General features: G+C 37.7%; 3 protein-coding genes, 1 non-coding gene and 1 pseudogene across 8 annotated transcripts; 4 read left to right on the top strand and 1 right to left on the bottom strand.

The window, feature by feature from the left end:
- The first annotated feature begins 130 nt into the window (after positions 1-130).
- LOC122026401 (EPIDERMAL PATTERNING FACTOR-like protein 1) lies at positions 131-971 on the top strand. The gene is made up of 2 exons (XM_042585129.1): positions 131-569; positions 652-971. Exons 1-2 carry the CDS (start codon positions 480-482, stop codon positions 868-870), a joined length of 309 nt encoding a protein of 102 aa, XP_042441063.1. The 5' UTR covers positions 131-479; the 3' UTR covers positions 871-971.
- Positions 972-1,026: 55 nt separating this feature from the next.
- On the bottom strand, positions 1,027-4,869 carry LOC122026399 (probable protein phosphatase 2C 41). 5 transcript variants are annotated; one of them, XM_042585127.1, is made up of 6 exons: positions 4,692-4,830; positions 4,308-4,592; positions 3,724-3,963; positions 3,360-3,636; positions 1,514-1,668; positions 1,027-1,430 (listed from the first exon to the last, which is right to left on the bottom strand). In XM_042585127.1, exons 2-6 carry the CDS (start codon positions 4,326-4,328, stop codon positions 1,293-1,295), a joined length of 831 nt encoding a protein of 276 aa, XP_042441061.1. In that variant the 5' UTR covers positions 4,329-4,592; positions 4,692-4,830; the 3' UTR covers positions 1,027-1,292. The 5 variants fall into 5 exon arrangements, with proteins under 5 accessions (XP_042441061.1, XP_042441060.1, XP_042441062.1 ...); XM_042585126.1 differs by having other exon boundaries at positions 4,669-4,811; XM_042585128.1 differs by having other exon boundaries at positions 4,308-4,526; positions 4,669-4,809.
- Positions 4,870-8,283: 3,414 nt separating this feature from the next.
- Positions 8,284-9,726, top strand: LOC122027419 (transcription factor MYB93-like). Its single transcript, XM_042586371.1, has 3 exons — positions 8,284-8,489; positions 8,601-8,730; positions 8,820-9,726. Exons 1-3 carry the CDS (start codon positions 8,357-8,359, stop codon positions 9,508-9,510), a joined length of 954 nt encoding a protein of 317 aa, XP_042442305.1. The 5' UTR covers positions 8,284-8,356; the 3' UTR covers positions 9,511-9,726.
- A 2,634-nt stretch (positions 9,727-12,360) lies between these two features.
- On the top strand, positions 12,361-12,433 carry TRNAR-ACG. Its single transcript has one exon. It is a non-coding gene; the product is annotated as a tRNA-Arg (tRNA).
- LOC122028051 lies at positions 12,375-15,039 on the top strand (annotated as a pseudogene).
- The last annotated feature ends 8,415 nt before the right edge of the window (positions 15,040-23,454 follow it).

Raw genomic sequence — 23,454 nt, 5'->3', positions numbered from 1 at the left:
GAACAGATTTAAACACACATAGTTCAAGACATCCCAGAGACGATTGGTGGCTCCGGTACGTTCCTCGCATAGTGTACGGGCATATGAACCAACCACCAAGTTCAACGGTGAGAATGGAGTCGAATAAGCTCGTGAGTAACCACAGCAATCAGTTATGGGATATGGTGAGTGAGTTCCACCAATAGCTGTGTTTGTGTGTGTTCATTTCTGAAAAAGACGATGTGGACGATGTCAGGCGGCCGCATTTACTCGGTCAAACTCCAATTCCGAAGTCGATGCAAGGGTTAGTCTCCTCCCCCAATCCCTGGATTGATCTGGTGAGACATCTGTCACCTGCATGTACCTCTATTGATGTGGAAACATCCCATTTGTTGCCATTCCTACGCCTTGCTCTTTGGACTGCACTCTCTCCTTGGCATTTACAAAACGACGATTAAGAAGGGCATGAAGTAACTGAGCCCTTCCTCCCTCTTCGCTCCATGACGAGTTCACTTCCCAGACATGGCTTCCTAATTCTCACGCTGCTAACTCTTCTTCTTGTGCTTCTCTGGCCGGCCTCCTCTTCCCAGGTACACGTTTGGCTCCATTTCTTGTCGCCTCCCGGGTCTTCTTCTGTGCTTGCTACCGTTGGATTCATATCGTTGGCAGCAGGGAGTGCTGGTGGATCAAGACAAGGCTCGGCTGGGGTCGGCGCCGCCCAACTGCCGTAACCGGTGCAACCAGTGCACCCCATGCACAGCGGTGCAGGACCCGGCGCCGCCGGCCGGGTCGCGGCCGAGGGATGGCTGTTCGTTGCCCATCGACAAGTACTCCAATTACAAGCCGTTGGGGTGGAAGTGCAGCTGCGGCGATCGCCTGTACAACCCTTGACTAATTTGATGCACGGTGGCTAGTTGGAGAGAATTCTCCCTTATTGTACCATTTTTCTTAATTTAAGTTGCAGAAACCATAAGCAAACAAGTGGCCTATCTTTAACATATTTACAAGCATTTGCAGTCGCCTTCGTATTATGGAATGACTATTTTCTTGATCATCTGAAAACTTCAAAGGATTTACCAAAGGGAGTTCACTTACAGGGAGTTCTTGATTTGTATCAGAAATTTACAGAAAACCAACATTTATATACAGCAATATATGGTCGAGAGCATATAAGGGTATACAACTTTCACAACGAGCAGCTGAGCCTTAAGAAACTTGGACCTTATTGCGAGTAGTTGTACAATTTCTCTTCTTTTTTTTTAACAAATTCAACCATTATATAACCATCTTCTTCCATGTTTGAGTGAAGTCTATCACTTGAATCGAATAACAATGCATGATATGTCATCTTTACTTCCTCTGTGGAAGGATTCCAAAGTCAACCGCCTAGCTGCTGCCAGTGGATTCTTGATTCTTCTGGCGAGATCAACAGCCTCTTCATTGCTCATAACCTGGTAAAAATCTACAAGGGTAAAGATGCATCATATGTAATAAACTAATATGATTACAGGATGCTGGAAGATTGTTAAACAACCTTCCAGAGGCCATCACTAGCGAGGATGAGCAGCTCTGTTTCAGAGTTTGTATCTTGAACTTGTACATCAGGATATGATCTTATAAGTGTTTTGAGGTTCTTGTCCCCAAAAGCCCGTGAAACGGCTAGTTGCCCGTTAACTCTGGCACAGTCTCCTGAGATTCATGGCAGCAATCTAGTTAATCATCTAATGATGATAATAACAAAGTTGTTATTAGTCGTCAAGAAAGGTCATTAACAACCTGCTGAATTCTCTTTTGTAAGCAAGATAACATGCTGATGAAATTTGCCAACCACAATTTTGGCCAAATTATTGTAAAATCTAAATATACCAACTTTCGAATAGTAGAAATGACATGCCGCCAACAGGAAGATAAAATCTGCAGAGCCACTTTTAATTGGACCAAGTTACTTTCAATGTTGAGAAAATGTGCACAAAAGAGACCTCATGAATCAAAAGGTTCACAGGTTGGTTCCTCATGCTTTAAGCAACAGATATTTAGAGCGTAAATCTCAGACACTTTTCCTCTTGAACAAAGTATGTTGACATACTACATCTTGTACGGTTCCTCATGATTTAACCTACAAATATTTAGAGCATGATGATTCTAACATTGCTCCTTAAGATTTAAGTTTTAGCATACTACTTTAGTTTCAAATTCAGGGTGGTAGGCTAATGGAGGCTAATAAGCTTATATGACTGTTTACTGTTAGTCTGAGCCTAAAAATTTGGACGGTGGTTCAGCCTTACAAAGTTAATAGTTCCAATCAAGAATTGCAGCTGATGAAGGGATTTATAAAATTAGATAATTGAACTATTATTAGGTCAGTATTTGGACTTATTAAGTTGTAGGGATCTCTCATCTGGAAGAATGTTGAATTAAAGACACCTACTTTAGTCACACATGGGCCAATGGAAGTTTTATAAACCTTAATGATTGAACTATTATCACCATAAGCTTAAATAGTTTAGGCCATTGGTTTGATCTAAAAAAGTTAATAAACCAATTCTACTCAGCCATGTTGATTGAGTCAATGATAATTCAAATGGTTTATCTACTCGAGGGGAATATTGTGGGCAATCCTATGTCTCTTAATATCCACAGTTTGTGTTGTATGAATTTATTACACAAGAGTTCAAGAGAAATTCAATGTTGATATGCAACAGTAGTTTATTTTTGAGTGCTTCCATCACTGGATAATTGGACTACAGAAAGAAAGAAAACAGTTGTCTTCACAGTCCACAAGTCATCATATAACTCATTATGGATTATATGCATCTCAGTAGTGTCACGAGCACAATGTTGTCTTTTTTCTTTCTTATTTTATTTCAAAAACGTAAGAATCAACTAGGAACATCGTAATTAGTAGAAGTAATAAGGGTAAACGGATTAAAGCTGAAAGCAGTAAGATAACATAGAGCATTGTTCCAACATGTCTTTGAAGTTCATCAGAACTCAGAAGAATATGTAATTTATAGTGCATCATCATTCAGCAAACGTCAATATACATACATGTACATAAAATAAAATTAAAATTTTGAGAAATAACAAATATGACAGTTAAGAATAACCAAGAGTTTGAAAAAAAAAAAATCCAGTAGAATGTTTGAGAGTCTTGAAGATCTTCACTGAATGCTTCACTATGTCATTGAAAACCTTCAACAAGTTACGGACAGTGGTAAACATCTTAAGCAAGGAAAATGAATTTGAACAAACATTAGACTATGCAGCCTTCACTTTATTTTGAATAAAAAGAGAGGAAACAAATGCAAATCAATTTGTAATTTTTAAAATATTGCTACCCATGAGGTATAACTAAACAAGTCCTGCAAAAGATGCCTAACCTGGCATATTAGTAACAAAACCACCCCTTGTTTCAATACTCTCTCGTTCAGAATTTGGCTCATGATCTGTTGACATTTGGATAATCTCTCCGCGCTTTGCAAGAACAGCTCGTGAATCACCAACATTGGCTACCCATAATTTGGTGCCATTTACAAGGATTGCAGTGACTGCAGTGGATCCACCTCTCCCCAAATCACGACTATGAGAAAGTATCTCAATGTCAGTCTTTTCATAGGCCCTTCTGATGGCTGTCTCAGGATGGGTCCAAAATTCATCCTGCAAAGGAACAAACACACATAACATCACTCCACCATCTGCATCCAAGAATTCTTAACAATACAGCATAAGAAAAATGGAAATTACCTCCTCCAAAATATTAGTAAATAAATGCTTCTGTAAGTAGGCTGGAACACTATCTCCTAAATGCCCGTCAAAAACAGCAAATAGACCCAGTTCTTGATCTCTCATACATATGAATTTGGCCACATGATAATCCTCTATAGGATGATCCGCTGATCCTTTTAGTAGACTAAAACCATAGCTAATCCTGGTTTGACCTTTTGAGTTCTTACCTTTACCAACAGTTAATGACGGACCTGCAAGCTGGATGCCCATTTGTGTCAGCCAAATAAATATATACGGGATAAGCCATCTTTTGCTTACAATATAATATAGAAAGTTACACCGATCAAACTTCTAAATGTTACAGTGTCTCTACTCAAATGAGAATGAAGAGAAGCAACAAGAGAGTAAAACATCAGCATTCTCTCTGTTCAAGGCATCAAACAAGTACCGTCAAGTAAACAATTAGTTGTATCAGATGCCTAATTATGATGAACTTCTCTACTCTTGCAGTAGAACAAATCATCAGATGAAGAAATAAGGAACTAAAATGCGAACAGATAGCTAAGAATAATATCGCAATTCGCCACAAATAGAGAACTTACAAAGCAGCAAATTTTATCCATGAAATTCCTCACAGCTCAGTCCCGGCCCTTCAGATCTGGGACAACTCCCACTCCCAAAATCTCAAACTTCGTCCAAAATATCGACAACTTGCATCTCAAAACCCCAAATCCAATCGTTTACAAGTGCAACGCCTAAAAGGACGTCAACGCCCCCGACCGGTCTCCTCGCCGAATCCCCAAATCTGCTCCTTTCAACACCTTAACGAAGCACGAGATTCAAAATCCGAATTTTAATAGAGAAATCCGCGACTTGGATCCGGATAACTAGAGAAGCAGAGAATTCAGCGATTATAATTAAATCCGCTCAGAGAGAAATACCAAAAAAAAAAAAATCTCTCACCGATCGAACAAGAATCCCCATACCCCTTTCCAGAGACATCAAGAAATCCACAGCATGGGAAATCGAACCGTGGAGATGGGAGCTGCGCGTTTGGAGTGAGATGTGATCTGTGGGTCGCTGTGAGGAGCGGTTGGAGTCGTCGTCGGAGTCGTCAGCAGCGAGCCAAAGGAAGAAAGGGATAGCCATTAATCATAGAAAAGGCGAATGATTTAACACGAAAGCTTGTTTTTTTTTTTCTACGGCTCTCGTTGACCTCGCATGGCGATAAATTAGTTCAGAGACTAATAGTCAATACTAACATCAAAATAGTTAGAATAGATAAATAAATTATTAATCTATTGTGTATTTAATTATTTTAATGCGAGCATCTGGCAGCCTCTCATATTTTAAGAATTAATTAATTAATAATTTACAACCTGATTTACAATTAATTATGACATAATTTCTTCTTCGTCTTTTTTCACAAATTTAATGTTTTTTTCCTTCTTTGCGTCCCCTTCAAAAAACATGATTATGTTTCGGTATCTCACGCAACTAGATTTGACTTTGAAACAGTTCGAATGCTAAATTAGTTTTATATTCTAGATGGAATTGCAAACGAGAGAGGTGCGATTTAGCAAAAACAGAATCTTGGGGAGTGATTTGATAAATACAAATGGGCTTTAATAAATGTAATGAAGCCCTAGACTTTCATTTTACAAAAAGATAATTTTTATCACTCTAAAACATGATTAACCCATAATCTAGGATCCAATTAAATTCCAGCATCTTGAAATTTCTTACTCTTATTTAAATTCATCAAACTCTCTGGTGAACACTATTAGTGATCATTTGTTGAAATAGATCAAAAAGGTGAGATATCCCAATAATGCGGAGTCTCCTTCAATTAATATTTTAATTCTTCAACAGTTTCCTCCATGTTTTTTTTACCTTGGAGTATCTAAAGCATTCATACTTATTTTCTTCTTGATTATGCAATCATATGCTCGGTCAAGATAAATTAATGTCTCTCTTTAGGTAATAACCACTGTTTAGGGTTCGTCACATTGCTCCCAACGAAATCAGAAAGATGCGATGAAGTAGTGTTATTAGTTTATTAGATCTGTAGGCCCTGCCCTGTCCGGCCATTTTTCATTTTATCTTATTCTAATTAAAGTGGATACATCATGCATTGCATGGAGGAAGAACTGAGCACAAATTCACGTCCTGTTTCTCTTCATCATCCCAACTTAATTAAAATGCACGCATTCATGCTTATAATTAACTAGCCACCATTTCTGAATCTGATATAAATAGATTTAACACGTCACTCATTCTGCAGCTTGTATTCTATCAAAGAGCATTCTTGAGAAATAAGAACATAAAAATTAAAAATACAAAAATGAATGAAGTTATATGAAATATACAAGTTTGCTCAACGTGTTCATAGATGGGGGAGCAGAGCTAGCTAGCTAGCTAGATTCCCTACTCAACAAGCAAATCTTTTGTCTAGTTGTGATAACATCATTAGCTTTTGTCCATCTGAAAGTAAGCAGGGTTTCTTCAATCTGCTGCTTAACTTAGCTTGTTGCCGACACCAAGTGATGAAATTAATCTGGAAAACAAAAAAGATGAAAGCATGCAAAGAGACAAGAATATGGAAAGAGAACTTTTCATTGTAAGGATTCATTAATCACACTGATGTCACCACCCATATTAATTTGTTTGTAAGCAATGACGTCTATGAGGTTATGGTGTCACGGTAAACATCTAACTTATCACTCAGATATCTGCGGTTCAACTCTCAACTATGGCCTATTTATAGAAATTTTCCTTCAAATGAGGGGGGAGGAGGCGTAACTAAAGGATTTTACAGAAATTTTTCCTCCAAATAAGGGGCGTAACCAAAGGATGCTGGACTTCTGGGCTGGTCGTCGCCGCGTGCGCTTCCCGATTTACCCTAATAACTGATGAAAAATTTGGTAGGGCCGGATCGGTCACCTTAGAGATAGTCAATGAGGTTAATTGAGATTATCAATTTTTTTATTTGTAAGCATTGTTCAACTCCCAACTACGGCCTATTTATAGGAATTTTCCTCCAAATGAGAAAGGAAGAGGGGGCGTAACTAAAGGATTTTACAGAAATTTTTCCTTCAAATAAGGGGCGTAACCAAAGGATGCTGGACTTCTGGGCTGGCCACCGCCACGTGCGCTTCCCGATTTATCCTGATAACTGATGAAAAATTTCGTGGGACCGGATCGATCACCTCAGAGATAGTCAATGAGGTTAATTGAGATTATCAATTTTTTTTATTTGTAAGCATTGACGCAGGGCTAATACAGAGTTTTATTTTAAAAAAAATCAAGCTCATCGTGGAATTTGATTTAAGGATTTAGGGATGATTGGGCGAATAATTAACTAAAAAGATTAAATGTACTGAGAAAATTTCTAAATATATGGGTTTCTGCCCTAAATCTTAGATCCAGGCTAAAGTCCAAGTAAGCTAACACCCGGCTCCGCCCTTATTTGTAGGTTTAGTTGGTCTTAATTTGAAATCTGTCGATGCACATGAACAACTTCCTAACCTATATATAGACAGTGTCTTCAGTTATATGTTTTGCTTAATTGCATGATTATTAAAGATATACAAGTTGATGGCTGTTGTACTAACTTATGCTGTGTTCTGTTCTAACTTCTGAAGCCGGAAATTAAAACAGTGACACTAAAAGCATTGTTTTGAGAAGAGTAGAGAGGAGATTCTTGGAGTTGGCCGTATGATCATCAACTCCATTAATTGCTCGAGGTGTATTTAATTAATATGTAAAAAAATGTGTGAACTCTCTCAGACCCTGAGCTTCAATATATCACACTATCAAAGTCGATGCACTCGGTAGATAGAACAAGTATAAGGCATGCCCTATAACTATATTACACGTGCTACCTAAATTTAATCAGACCGGGATTCATCTTAATTATATATACAGCACGTGTGACCTGTAATTTTGACTTCCATTTCCAAGCTTAAATAGTTGGTAAGGGTAGATCAGACTGTTGAGTTCCTGCGATATTAATTGAACTGCTACTACCAGTTGTATGTGATTGATGAAATCCCCCCAGCAGGCAGCAGCATCACTTTTATTTGAGCCAGCCGATTTACTTAAAAGTCATATGTCACGCACGCAATAACGAATGAGAGTGACTAGTAATAGTTAAAGCTAAAATCAAGGTGGGTGAAAGGTGACCATAGTTCCTTTGGCTTCATGTTCTATTGCGTGCATGGGGAAAATTTGTGACGTCGAGGAGCTTTAGTTGGTGCCCCGTAGATTTTATGCTCTTGAATTAGGATAAATGAGAGAATTTCCGCACATCGATTAACCTTATATGTAGAAGTTATGATAACAAGAAAAACAAAAATCCAAGTGAAAGAAATGAATATACACGTATACTAGCTTGTGATCTAATTAACCATATATCGATCCTTTTCTAAAGTAATATATTTTATGGGAGCCTCATGCATGGCAAGTGGCATGCTCCCAAGTCATACGATTATTTTAATAGAGAAGAGGTAGTGATCGATCCAAAGGATAGAGGTAGTGATTATAAATAAGCAGCTCATCTTCTGGTAAGAAAGTGGAGTAACCAAGGATCAGTCATAGTCCTCGGCTAGCTACTCCCCCTACCTCTCCGATCCATCACCCAATTCCTTCGATGGGGAGATCGCCCTGCTGCGATGAGAATGGCCTCAAGAAAGGACCATGGACACCCGAGGAGGACCAGAAGCTAATCCAGTGCATTCAGAAGCATGGCCATGGCAGCTGGAGAGCCCTCCCTAAACTTGCCGGTGACAATTCATTTCTTCATTAATAATTACATGTTTATCTGCAAGTCTCGTCTATGGCAATCTTGATTTCAGCCTTCTTAATTATCGAGATATATATATATAATCATACAGGATTGAATAGATGTGGAAAGAGCTGCAGGCTGAGATGGACCAACTACTTGAGGCCAGACATCAAGAGAGGCAAATTCTCCCCGGAGGAAGAGCAAACCATCCTCAACCTGCACTCCATCCTAGGCAACAAGTACGGACCTTTTATATGTATTCCTCTCTTGGCTAGCTAATTAATCCCATCTATCTATGCATTTCAAATTCTGAATTTGATCCGTTCAGGTGGTCCGCCATTGCCACGCACCTCCCTGGACGCACCGATAATGAGATCAAGAACTTTTGGAACACCCACTTGAAGAAGAAGCTCATCCAAATGGGGTTCGATCCCATGACTCACCAGCCAAGGACTGACTTCTTCTCAGCTCTCCCTCAGCTGATTGCCCTTGCCAATCTCAATGAATTGCTCAATGGTCGGCCGTGGGACGACCACGCTGCACGCCTCCAAGCTGATGCAGATCAGGCTGCCAAGCTGCAGTGCCTCCAATACCTGTTGCAATCTTCAAGCACCATGACTACAAATAATGGTTCCGATCCCAGTGGTCTCGGCGCCACTACCGCAGCTGCCGACTTGGAGACCATGAGCCTGCTTAGCTCTCAGATGACTTCGCCCATGCCGTCTTCTGGTCTTCAGAATATCAACAGCCACGAACAGGTTAACCACTTTTCATCCGTCTTGTTTGAGCCACCTACAAGCCAGGAGAACATCGAGTGCTATACCGCGGCTGTGGGGTTTAGCCAGGGAGAAAACAGAACACAGTACGTTTCCCCTAATGCATCTCTTCCTCCTCTCGCTGACGCATCAGTTGCCCACCATGAGAATGCTTGCAGCATTTCTAGCTCTAATGAGAATGAGACCCACTCCTTCTGGCCTGAACTTTTCATCGATGAACAATTCATGGCTGAATTTGCTTGATGACTCATCGCCCTTACTCTGCGTTAGTGTCTAGCTAGATTTCCTAGGAGGGTTTGGATGCTCTGATGTTTGCATACAATTCATGCATTGAACGGCTGCTAAATTGGTTCTTGATACTTGTAAATGTACTTTTCACATATTCATACATATATGTGTATACTTATTCTGCAGCTTCTGCTCTTTTCTACGTACTTGGCTTTCATCTGTACTAATGATTGATCACTTTCTACTGGAACTAAAATATCATTTTCCTTGCATCAGCACCCTTACATTATCATATAACTACTTCACAATTTTTTATTAGTATGACAGTCCACATTGAAAGTCGACCAGTAACAGAAATAGCAATAAATGCTCGACTGTGAATCCACAAGGACATGACAGTGAATCCAGTGATGCAAATCTACCAGAGTAACAACTCAGATACAGCTCATATTGAAGGTAGACGGTCCTTTTTAAATCTTATGCACGTTCAGAAGGAGCCGGGAATATCATATTGTATGTAGCTTGACTATACCATTGTTTTTCAAACACTCGGTTTCAGAAAATACAAAATCATCTTTCAACGTAGTTATGGAACATCTGGCACATTAATCATACAAGAGTGAGTTTCAACTGCACGAACTAGAAAAGTAAGAAACCTATATACTATCCTACTAGAGTTATCAACGAGTTCTCCGAATGAAATGAAAAAGACAAAATCAGAAATCCAGGAAGAAGTAGATAACATGACATATGTTCTATATACTATCCTGCTAGAGTTATCAACGAGTTCTCGGAATGAAATGAAAAAGCTAAAATCTGAAATTCAGGAAGAAGTAGATAACATGACATATGTTCTATATACTATCCTACTAGAGTTATCAAGGAGTTCTCGTAATGAAATGAAAAGGACAAAATCAGAAATTCATGAAGAAGTAGATAACATGACATGTATATGTTCAACTGTTCATACTCTGTTAAAAAAAAAATCTCATTAAGTAGTCTACCGAGCCTACCAATCATTCTTCAGCTAGAGCAGACTGACATGCCAATCACCATTCAGAAACACAATACAGTACTAACACTTCAAAATTCAAAGATAAAGTTAATTAGCAGTTGGAGCCAATTCAAAGATAAAGTTAATTAGCAGTTGGAGCCTATATCTTTTCTTACAAGCAATAGACCGATAGATATGACCCATATTACTTGACCAAGTCCGCATGCTTAGTTGGATAATAAGTTATTATATGAGACTTGATTGTGGTTTCTGAGAAAATCTTTCACAAAATTATGTGAAGGAGAGTATTTTAAATAAAATAAGAAACACCACACTACCTGATCACTGTCCATGGGTTGGAGATTAAAAGTATCCCATGTCACTTGGTATATAACAATTGGATGGCAGCATGGCAAAGTTGGTGGCTGAAAGAAGGAAAACCATGGCTAGGAGCTGAATAGCAGAGTCATAAAGGATGGATAACTCAGCTTTGGTTTATAAGATTCTTTCTTTTTTTTTTCACAGAACAATGGTAATGAAAATCTAAAGGCTGGATAATTCAACTTTAATAGTTATATACAAAAAAACTTCAATTAACTAGTTGCATTAATTGCATACAAATTTGCTTAAACTGTGTCGGTCTCTTGTGCTTTAGTAAAAGAGAATTTAAGCTGTAAAGATTATGTTTATTTCATAAACAGAGTAGATAAAGCTACATCATTATAGTAAAGTAAATTGAAGTAAAAACAATTTCCTTGGTAGAACAGAAAATTAAGCATTAAGTTCTTGCTAATGTGCATGCACTTTGAATGGCAGACAATTTGCAATTAGGGCGATTCATTTTTTCTTCCTGAAGTAATTGCATGCAAAAAGTCACATACAATTCCAACCTACAACACTGTCATTGGGTTAGTTTTTACGGGCCAAGGTTCATGCATAAAATGGGAGGTTAGGTAGAAAATTGACCTGTGCAAATTTAAAGAAGCATTCTTATACTCGTATTTTTCAACTATCAGACACAAGTTGAGAACGATCTTGTTATTTGCCTCGAAAGAAAGATAATTAAAAGTTTTGGGGGTCTCATCAGACCAACTCCTATAATAAATTATCTTTATCTTGCTTGGTTACTAGTCAATAAATACTTGATAGGTTTTTAATTTCTCATTATTATCGATTTTCCAATGGGATATATGACTACCAAATCGTTGGTATCTTCTCTGACATATAAAGGGTCCTTGTTCTATTAATTATGTTGGATGCTGAAACATATTCAATACTGTCTTGTTTGACCTTAAGAGCAGTATTCTCTGATCTTTTGCTGGAGACAAAACAATGACATAGGAAATCAGAGCGAATCAGAATGGTTCCTCTTCATAAATATTTTGAATAAACATGAGAAAAAAAGTATGTTTAATTGGATAGACTTAGGCTTCAGAGATCACTTGAACAGATGAAGCAGGGAAATTATGGTAGGAAAAGCAACAATGAAACAAAATCCACCATGGAACAAAATCCTCTGTTTCTGTTGTGCTTCCTTGCTTCTTCTTCGGACAGAAAAGTATGATTTGACATTCTTCTATTTGTCTGCACTAATGAATCTCTCCCTCTCCTATTGTCGACATTGGAAGAATCAGAAAGTATCTCACGGTAAGTACTACCTGAGGCACTCATCTAGGAATCGCCTATACAAAAACATCACAATCCAAGTGCACCGAAGTGCAATATTGGCACGACACTTTATCCTACCACCAAGGCACCAAGATGGAACGCATAGTGATAACAAGGCATATCCCAGCCAATTTGTAGAAGGGGAAGAAATAAAGACATATTATTTAGTATATTATATTAATATTTAACACCTATAGCATCAGGACTCCGTGGCCCAATGGATAAGGCGCTGGTCTACGGAACCAGAGATTCTGGGTTCGATCCCCAGCGGAGTCGCGATAGGCTTTTTATTCGTATTTGTTTTTGATTTGAAACAATGCCCTCTTTCCCACGCTCGACGTCTTGTCCTACATACGTGCCCCTGGGCCTCTGCACTCTCGTCGAGTCACCTTCACCGACTTCGCCCTGCACGTTGGCGGAGAAGGCGTGATTCGGCGATCGCTCAAGATGTCAGCCAAAATGTTTAAGAAAAGAGGGCTCTGGATCAAGGGCGGGAGGCACCAAGGTGGCATGCTTCCTCAAAGGAGAAGCGCAGCATTCGACAAAAAGAAGTTCGAGATCTCAGGTGGAATCCCGAACAACCCCACAGTAAGCCATTCCTCCCATCCTTCTTCGTCGATCTCAGCACTTGTGGCCCAATGGCATTTAATTATTTCAAGAAATAAACATGATAACAGCACGATATAATGCTAATTTTAATTTGAAACAGGTGTTAGATGTGCTTCAAAAGATTAAAGCGGAGCAGTACTAGGCCCTGTGCTACGGAGGTCCTGCAGAGAAGGAATCTGTAGCTCCTGCTCCATGAACATTGATGGACGCTTGGCTGAAGCTGAAGAAAACGCCGGCGGTGGAGGGAAGAGAGTACTTGCAGCGACCGGAAGGAAGAAGCTCGACGGGCTGTACGAGTGCATCCTCTGCGCATGCTGCAGCGCGGCGTGGCCTGCCTACTGGTGGAAAACGGAAGCGTTCTTAGGACCTCCTGCGAATGTCGATGGGTTGCAGACAGGTGAGACCCACGGTTATGTATAATGATGAAGATGACCCTAAAAACATATTACAATAGTGAAGAACACTTGACATGACGATCAAATTTAATAGGAGATCAAAGGCACCTGAAACACTATGAGTTATTCGTTCCACGACTGGTTGGATATGAATGTCGGACTGGACATCTAGCTCGGTCGGAGTTAGTATAGCAACTAAAGACCAGCAAGCTATTGTCATTGGTAAATAGTGAATTTCTTGATCTGCCGTTGTGACTGATCGGGCTTCAAGGCCAATCAGACTCAATGTTCCTTCGCTCAGTTCCAAGGATAGTCCGAGTGAGCATCGAGTTAGGTGCTATAGCTTATAAGACTGAACGGACGTCCTCTCGATCGGTCAGCAGACAATTAGCTTACAGAAAAACCCGTACATCTATCATGTCATACTTTTATAGAAGTCTGTGCGAGAAAGGTCAAAGAGCATCCAGCAGGCATATCATACTTTAAAAGTTTTTAGCTTGTCACATTAGAGATTTGCGTGCTCGCTTAAGGAAGAATGTCAGAGACACTTTTCGACTTGTCTTTTCTTACGACGTTTTGGAAAACGTTCATATGCTTTGGAATGAGTGTACAAACGCTACAGCAACACTATAAAAAACAAGCTAATGTATGCAATAATTCATTATTCTACACACTCCTTGCTATTGTTCATTTAACTGAAGATTAACTTGAGCGTCGAAGGGCTAACGCTAGGGACCATTTCCCCGACCCGACACTAACGCTCCTTATTTTGTAGGACAACGTGAGGTCTTCTTCCAGTCAACACCAGAGTCATGTTCCCAGCTAGCCATCTTCTCAGCTTTTGGACAAGATTATATAATTTGTTGATGAATTAAGCCACGACGACTTTACAAAGAAGAGGATAGAGGCGCTAACAAAGGACGAGCGCAAGATGTATAGATGTATGACAATCAAGAATTGTGATCTCGTATGAAAGCTCACTCAGATGGATCGTTGGATGATGTGGCTGGAATGTTGACTGAATCGTCACGACTCGGTGGGAGAAAAGGGGGGAGGGGGGTTGAGCTGTCATCTGGGTTGACCAAAATGTCAGAATGCCTCCGAGCAACTCTACCTACAAACAGCGACCGGATTGCCCCAGTTCCTAGGACTCCGATGCTCGAGGCAGGTCCCAAAATATATAAGGAACAAGATAAATAGTGGAGTAATGAAATACGTAAAAAATACGCATGAAAAATGTGTCTTGGCCCAGGGGTGCCCTCTACTGCCCTCTGGTAGACCAGTGAGATGGTCGTTACACTAATTGAGTTGTCATGATCCGGAAGAATAGATGAATGTGAGTCGAATGAGGAGTCAAATATGGGAAGCCGAGGGTTGGCGCATAACATTGGTATGTAGGTCAGCCCATAATAGTGGCTCGTAGGCCAAAACATGACAACAACACACAAGCTAAAATATAACAATGATGCGAAGGCCGAAACAACATCAAAAACATATAGCAACGCAGATCAGATGTAGGATTAGAAAACAAGGGCATTGGCTGAGTATATGGCAACAGCGGATCTATGCTAGAGGCGGTCGGATCAGCTGCTGGAGTTGCCAACAGGGAGGGAGAGGGGGGGGGGGCATAGCCCCGCCAAAGCTGGTGATAGAGGTTGGCGGAGTTCTGCAACCGACGAGGACCGGCAGGAGGCAAAAGGTGGAGATCAACCATTGTGTGCGAGCGGAGGCAACCGCAGAGGTGTCAAGGTCTGGCAAAGAGAAGGGCACCGAGCATTAGAGGTGACGATTGGACTGGTTGTGGCTGCTCATGACGCCGACAATAACACTCCCCGCGACAAAGGGAGTAGCGACCTTGATGAGGCGGTGGCCAGCTGAGGCGTTGCTTGCGTGAAGGAGATGCGATCGGTGAAGGCGGATAGGGAAGGCAATGACGTCAGGACGAGGGAGGAGGTACGTGCCCCTGCGGTGACGACAAGTCACAGGTGAGAGAAACGGAGAAAAGGGGACCTCCGTGAGAAAGAAGGCGGCCAAGCATGGAGGCAGTCGACATTGCATGTAGCCGATGTCAGAGGCAGGGAAGGTGGCATGAACGAAGGGCGGTGGCCCCCTCCCTCCCTCCCATGGACTCCTCATTTGCCCTAGAAAAAACCCCCTCCCCTTAAAGTCCTAAATAGTAAAATAACCTAAATGGCCCTTTTGCCCACGTGTCTTCATCTCCATATTACTATATCACAAGTCTCTCCTTCAAGTCTTGTCAAAGGAAGTGCGAGTTCAATTAACTAAATAGTCTATCGCAAAACCTAAATCACTCCTGAGTATAAAATCATGTTGTAGGGCTCGTTGTATAACGTCTCGCTAGTAGCTATGGCAATAACGAGAAGATCGTGACTAGATTCCGGTCTCGATGAGACGAAATCTAATTAATATTCTGTTTGATTTTAAACTGTGCTAATACTCTATTTTGTAGGATATATATCTTGTATTTGCCTCCGGACTAACATTTTCTTGCAGGCAGGAAGCTGTTGGAAAACAGGGTCCGGGCGCCCGGAAGCAAACTTTATCCATTTCGTGCATCGACACGTGGAGCTTCGTGATTGACTCAGCTACGTTATATTCAAGGCGCCCGAAAAGATCCAGGCGCCCCAAACCTCCTATATAAGGAGGGTAAAGGCTGGAGTCAAGATACAACAACGAGAAGATCTTCCACTACTTGCTCTGTCGTGCTACGCTCTTGCGACGCTCCTCCGACAACACACTTTTCTTGTTATTCCTTAGTTTTTGTCGGTATTATTTTCCTTTAAAAGTAATTGTACCTTCATCTGTAATATTTTGAATTGCTAGTGGATTGTCAATCGAAAGCACCATTGCGTGCGGGCCTTAGAGTAAGAGTCGACAAAGGTTTCGAACCAAGTAAAAAATGACTTTTGTTAGCATTGTTTTTTCTTATCGTTTATTCTTTCTGTTGCGTACTCTTTCTAAATTTTTAATCGCTATTCACCCCCCTCTAGCGAACTCATCGATCCAACGCATCTGGGGTACAAAAAAATTCCTTGAACTATTATTGCAGATGACAGCATCTCCTAATAAATTTTAACGAACTGGAGTCCACCTCATGACCGCGGAGATTATATGAGTTAGTATAAAAAAGGGAATCCTCTCCGCTAGTAAGGAAAGGGGCAACATCACCACTAAAACCCTAGTTCCACTTCAGTTTTACTATACTTCTTCTTCTTCTTCTTCCTGCTTTGAACGAGGAAAACTGACTTGAGCGTCGGAGGGCCTAGCCAGGTATTCTCACCTCGATCTTAGGTCATTATGCTTTGTTGGTTGGTTTCATAGTGCGCAGGAGAGGAGACATCGAAGGCATTCTTCATCGGAGTTCTCCTAGATCTACTTTGGTTTTCTCAGATCTAGCCTTGATCTGCGGTTTTCTTCGCTGGGAGGTATTCTCTGCTGGGCTTCTTCTGGATTTACTTTAGTTTTCTCAGATCTATCATTATTCATCTTCCTCGAAGTCATCGCCTATCTTTCCCAGCTCTTCATCTCGCAACTTTCATATAGGATCATATAGCATTAAAATTTATAATTTGGATTGCATCTCGAATTATTCTTAGTAAAATATTTGTTTTAGATTACTACATTGATCATGTATAAAATATAAGATAAATATCACACACTGAAATGTATTAGTTTTCAGTCCTTACAAAAAAAAGTTTATATTGCTATATTTGTTAGGTTGACAAAATTGTGACATAGTTTTTAAAAATCAATTATTGCTTGATAAAAATATGACATGAAACAAACTATTCCAATTAGTGAGGAAATTAAATTTTAATATCACTGTTATCATTTTTAAACTACGAATTTTTAATAGGTAAATTTTCTATTGCAATCTTCAATTGTATGAGAATCGTTAATTTGTTTATGTTATGAAATTTACTAATGATCTTAGTCCTCCGTTACTTCTACAAATTTTGAATATGTTTCTGTTTATGCATAACATCTGTTTAGAATACATTAAAATAATATGATTTTTTTTTCACGAAATATTGTGTCATATTTTTCTTTTTTAAATTATAAGATATGTATTATTAGTACTTTTATATTGTAATTTATGAAGAAATTATTATTTAATAGTTATTGCCTTCTATCTTTACAAAGTCTTTAAACTAGTCTATGTTTTAGAGTAATCTAGGATTAAATAATAACAAAAGAATGCACGTAGAGTGATTACTTAAAGTTCAATTAATTTTCCCTTATTTATTCTAACTGTTGCAGATAAAATTTGAGTGATATATAATTTGTTTAAAATTTATTCTTTCATTTCATTCTGAAACAACATTTGTTATAATTGATATTTTGTTTTTAAAATGTCTGGATCAACGGACTGATATACATAAATTATCCGTATTTAAAAAAAATCTAAATTGGGACTCAACTCTCCATCGATGATTGATTGACTAAATTAATTAATTTTATATAGATTCAGTTTATTTGATTTTTTTTATTGACAAAGATGGATGAGTTGGTTTTGGTAAAAAAAAAAAAAGGTTTGATTTTGATTTATTAAGTTCGATTGGTTAGATTTTAAAATCTATTATTTAGCTCTAATTCTAGTCTCCTCAGGAAAATTTTAATTATAGTAAAAGGAAAATGTGTGAAAATACACATTATATCTGTGACCAATCTAAAATGAAATGAACCATAAATGTGACCAACCTAAAATGAAATGAACCATAAATATTACTAATGGACATTTTTATTTACATAGGTAGAGTTTGTCCGTGTGTTCAGTAACTTGTATGAATTTTGAATATGTTTATGTTCTCTTAAGAATACATTAAAATGTTTTGAGATTTTTTTCCACAAAATATTGTGGTTGTGCCATGTTTTTTTTAATTATAAGATATGTATTATTAGTGCTTTTGATATTATAATTTGTGAAGAAAAAAAATTACCACTACAAGAAATTTTACATTTGGTGATGCATCGCCAAATGTAAATAAAACGCGTCGCCAATTGCTCGTATGCAAATGTCAATTTGTTATTTGGCGATGCATCAAGGAACACGTCACTAAAGGTGTAGGCATTTGACGACGTTTCCCGCATGCGTCGCTAAAGGGTATTAAACATTTGGCGACGTTTACCTTGCGTTGCAAAATGTATTTTTGATTCAATTTTTTGAAATTACTAGTGATCGTGCACACGCGTCGCGTGTGTAATATAATACATTGAAATCACATTGACCTTTTATAATGAAATTATATTAATTAAAGTATTTTAGCATTAAAATACTAAAATAGAGTCATTAGTAGATTCATTAGGGTAAAGTACTTGACTTTACTTGACTTTTGAAAATCTAAATTATTTGGGTCTTTGAAAATCTGAATTGTTTGGATTTTCGAGTGTCATCCTTACGACTTCCTTATGAAAAAAATTAATTTAATTTAATATTATACTTATTTTAGTAAAAAAACTAAGAAAAATATATTTTTTAACATTGTCGGCCTAAAATATTTATAGAAGCTTTTTTTATCATAGTTTTGTCAATTTTAAGATGTGGGACTAAAGAGAATTATATATTTTTATATAAAACAACCAGAGAAAATTAATGATGAGAAAAATTCATAATAATATGTCGCAGTTGAGTCTCAAACTCTAGATCACTGATTGTTTCGTTTGTGGAATTACTAATAAATTTTGGAATTATTTTTAGTGTGAATAGAAAAAAGGATATTAACGTAAATTCATTTTAGGCTTCACCAAAGTTAGTTAGTAAAGGGGGGAGATTTTTAATAAAATAGTAAGATTATAATCATTTGACAACACAAAAATGTGTCGCAAAGGTATTAGACATTATGTGGCGCCCTTCAAGTATCACAATTTGTCTATTTTTTATTTATTTTAATTTTTGTGATACTATGAAAACGCCGCCAAAATGTGTCATAAATAATTTTTTTCTATTAAATATGAATATCAAATAAAATAATTACAGACAAACAAATTTAATAGAAGTGCAATTTGCTATTCACAAGTAGAATGTTTTTCAAATAGTTAAATAACTAATAAAATAACATCCAAAAACATAATTAATTAAACACTGATTAAAAAATATTTCAAAATGAAACACTACATATGTGTTGCCAGATACTAATGATGTGACGTAGGAGATCATGTAGAAAAGCTTGTTGGTGGATACTGGAAAGAGAAATCGAGAATGACACGTTGAAATTGTTATAATAATGCATCAAATCTTTGTTGCTGCTCACCTACCGTCTTTTGCTACTCGCCTTCATTGAAGGAGATTATTGATCTTATTGCATACTTTTGGTTAGGGGTGCAAATGAGTAGAGCCGCTTGCGAGCGGCTCGGTCAAAGGTCGACTCGAGCTCAAATTTGACCGAGCTCGAGCCGACTCGTTTAACATTCGAGTCAAGCTCGAGCTCATTTAACACTGGCTTGAGGGCTCGTCAAGCTTTGTCAAGCCAAATTAATTTAATATTTTACCGAGAAAGAGCTCATTTAACTAGATATTGTCAGGAACTAATCCACCGAAAGATTAAGGGTTCATCCACCTCGAGAATAAGCCGTAGAGTAAGAGGAAACAATCTCCGAACCACGTAAAAGGAATTGTGTTAGCATTTGTATTCTTTTCTCTTTGCTTTGTTTTATTATTATTATTCCGCTTGTGTAACTAACAATTTATAGAGAGCACAAGATTTGGAGGTGATCTAACTATTCAACCTCCCTTCTAACCGGCCACAGACTTCCAACAGATGTAACCGACGTCAAAGGTGGGCGAGGAGGTGTGAACAAAGGGCGGCGGCCCCCTCCCTCCTGCGGACTCCCCATTTGCCCTAGAAAAAACCCCTCCCCTTAAAGTGCTAAATAGAAAAATGATCTAAATGTCCCTCTTACCCACGTGTCTTCATCTCCATATCACTGTATCAAACTGCACAACCACTTGCCCAAACCCTCAAGACGATGTGGTGATTAAGACCATGGGCGGATGTAAGGGGTGGCAGGCTTGGGCTGTAGCCCAGGCCTGACTTGGCCCATTTTCTATTAAGTAGCATAGTAATAAAAAATTATTATACCCAATGTACAAAATAAATACCTTATAATAGTGGCATTTATCAAAATAATTAAATACATATCAAATTAGACCCTTTATTCATTATTAATCTATTAATAATTCATTTAATCTATTAATAATGAGTTAACATAAAATCGTTCTCCTTCTCTTTTACCCTTGCACCGAACTTGTTTCTCAGCATGGGTTTATTTTTCCCACACCGTCGCATTCTCCTTTGATCTCCTCTTTTCCCCCTTCGATCTCCTCTTTTCCAATACGTGGCACCTCTTTCTATGTTCTTCACATGAAGCCACATTTCTTGCTCACACCGCAAGTCGAAAGCCGCCGCTCGCACACGATTTGCTGTGTTTTCTAACAACGAGACGAAGCTGCCATTCATCTTCTAGGTTTGTGTATGCCCTAATCCTCTAATGTTTCTCCCTCTTTGTCTAATTATTAGGATAAGAGTTCTATGATAGAATTCTAGTTTTTCCCTATCTTATTTCTTTTTTGTTTTTGTCTAGTATTAAGAATGGTAATATGATATGTATTTGAGTAGTATTATACAGAAAAATTATCCAAACATTAAAGGGCTATTAGACGAACCTTCAGAAATTCTACCCAAACCTATAAATATCAAATTACCTATATATAATGAATAATGATCAAGGACAATTCCTTATAGCTGTTGTTTCTCATGTAGATACTGGATACTTTAAAATTAAGCTTGTTTCACTTAGAAATTCAAATGAAATTGTCAAATTGACACTGTAAGTTTCGAAGTTTTTTCATTATTCTCATCTGACTTAGGAATTAGGACATCACTTTTAAATTAATAAGCGTGGTTAGAGATTATTTCTATATATATGGGTAATACAAATCTATAGATTATATTTAATTATTTATTCATAATTAGATGAATATTTATAGAATTTAGAATTAATAATGTATGACTATTTAGTATTTACAGAAATATCAAATTTTTTGGCTGAAGCTTCATTCTTCTTAAAATTGTATTAGTTATTTCTAGTTTTGTTTGAGATTATGTAACTATTAATAATATAATTGGTTTGCTTAATAGGGGTTATTTTTATAAATTGAAAATAGAAAATCATCAACCTATTATGAAAAGGGGAAAAACTTTATTATCTTTTGTGTTTTTTTTTAAAAAAAAGATAAATTTGAAGGTCCCTCAATTCCTAATGATGTTCCCCCTCATATTACTTTTATTGCTTTTATTTTCTTACCAATCCTACTCAACCAAATCCTTCATCATTGGCCATCGATGGTTTAGCAGTTGGAAGAGGATATGTAATGGAGATAAATATGCATTTCTCACTCATATTGGTAACTCATCTTCATCACATCATAATACATCTTTGAAAAAAATCGAAGGTTTAATGAAACCATCTCAACATATTGACAAAATAATGCTTGCTGTATCAAGTGAGAAAGTTCAGAAAAATCCTCTGTATCTTAAAACCACAATTACAAGTGTTCGGTGACTTGCACTTCAAGGTTGTTCTTTCAAGTGACATAACGAATCGTCTAAGTCATTGAATCGAGGGATTTTTCTTGAAATGTTGGATGCTTTTGGACGGCTTAATAAAGAAGTTGGGGATGTATTGAGTAGTGCTGCGAGAAATAATACATACACTTCTCCAGAAGTACAAAAAAAGGTTTTGAATATTATGGCTAATAGAGTACGACAGAGAATTTAAAATGAAATTGGGGATGCAAGCTTTTGTATTCTTGTTGATGAAGCACATAATGAATCTAAACGTGAGCAAATAGCTCTTATCTTGAGGTTTGTGAATATCAACGAGATTCTGACAAAATGATTTTTTGAAATCAAAAGTGTTAATGATGTTACCTCATTGACTCTCAAAAACACAGTTAGTGATATTCTTGTTCATTACAACCTTCAAATTCAGAACATGAGAGGCCAAGAGTACAATGAGGCTAGTAATATGCGGGGTGCTTGGAATGGACTATAGGCTTTATTTCTCAAAAATTGTCCATATGCATATTACGTACATTGTTTTGCACACAGATTACAATTAACATTAGTATCAGCAGCTAAGGATGTCTGAGATATTTGAGATTTCTTCTCTCATTTGGATAGCGTTGTTAATATGGTGACGTCTTCTCCTAAGAGTATTTGTAAGTTGCAAATTACTCAAAGAAGAGAAATAGAGCATTTGCTAGAAATTGGAGAACGTAATTCGGGACGTGAGGCTAATCAAATTGGTAACTTGTAATGAGCGGGGGCAACTCATTGGAGTTCTCATTATGACTTCGTAAAGAGTTTGATAGATATGTATAGTGCCACTTGTATGTACTTGAGCGTCTAAGTGAACATAGTCCAAATATAAGTTCTCAGGCTGAAGTTGGTGGTATATATAAAAATATAATAAGCTTCGAATTTGTATTTGTCTTGCATTTCATGCGTAGGATTTTGGCCATCACTGATATTTTGTGTTAGGCCCTCCAGAAGAAAACTCAAGATATTTTGATTGCAATGAGATTTGTCTTTAGTACAAAAAATTGTCATTCAAGCATTGAGGGAAGATGACTGGGAAGAATTTCTATAGGAAATGACTACATTTTGCTCAAAACATGATGTTTACATACTTGACTTCGACAATTCATATAGGGTTGGTTGTTCCTGTGGGCGAGAGTATCCTACCGTTGAACATCATTATCATTTTGATATGTTCAACAAAGCAATAGAATTTCTTCTGATGGAGTTAAATAAATAGAAGATTTAATGAGACATCAGTAAAACTCCTTTATCTTAACTTAGCATTGGACCCTAAAAATTCATTTGAATCATTCAACATGGATGACATTTGCAAGCTTGCAGAGAAGTTTTATCCTCAGGATTTTACAAAACAAGATATTTATTCCTTGAGAATTGAGTTGCAACATTATTAGAGTGATGTGATTTCTGAACTTTGATTTCAAGTATCCACTCTTTCTGAATTATGTCAAGAGTTGGTTGCAAGTAGAAGGTCATAGAATTATATTATGTTGACATGACTGATTTATCTTGTGTTGACACTACTCATATCTACTGCTACAGTTGAAAGAGCTTTTTCAACCATGAAATATGTCAAAACTGCAATTCGTAACAAGATGGAGGATGATTTTCTTACTGATTGTATGACCATTTATATTGAGCCAGAATTTTTAATAAATATAGATGTAGATTC

The sequence above is a fragment of the Zingiber officinale genome, chromosome 10A, assembly GCF_018446385.1.
Source record: "Zingiber officinale cultivar Zhangliang chromosome 10A, Zo_v1.1, whole genome shotgun sequence".
NCBI classification, from domain to species: Eukaryota; Viridiplantae; Streptophyta; class Magnoliopsida; order Zingiberales; family Zingiberaceae; genus Zingiber; species Zingiber officinale.
Note: the sequence above shows the minus strand (reverse complement) of the source record. Positions and strands in the feature narration are given on the sequence as shown.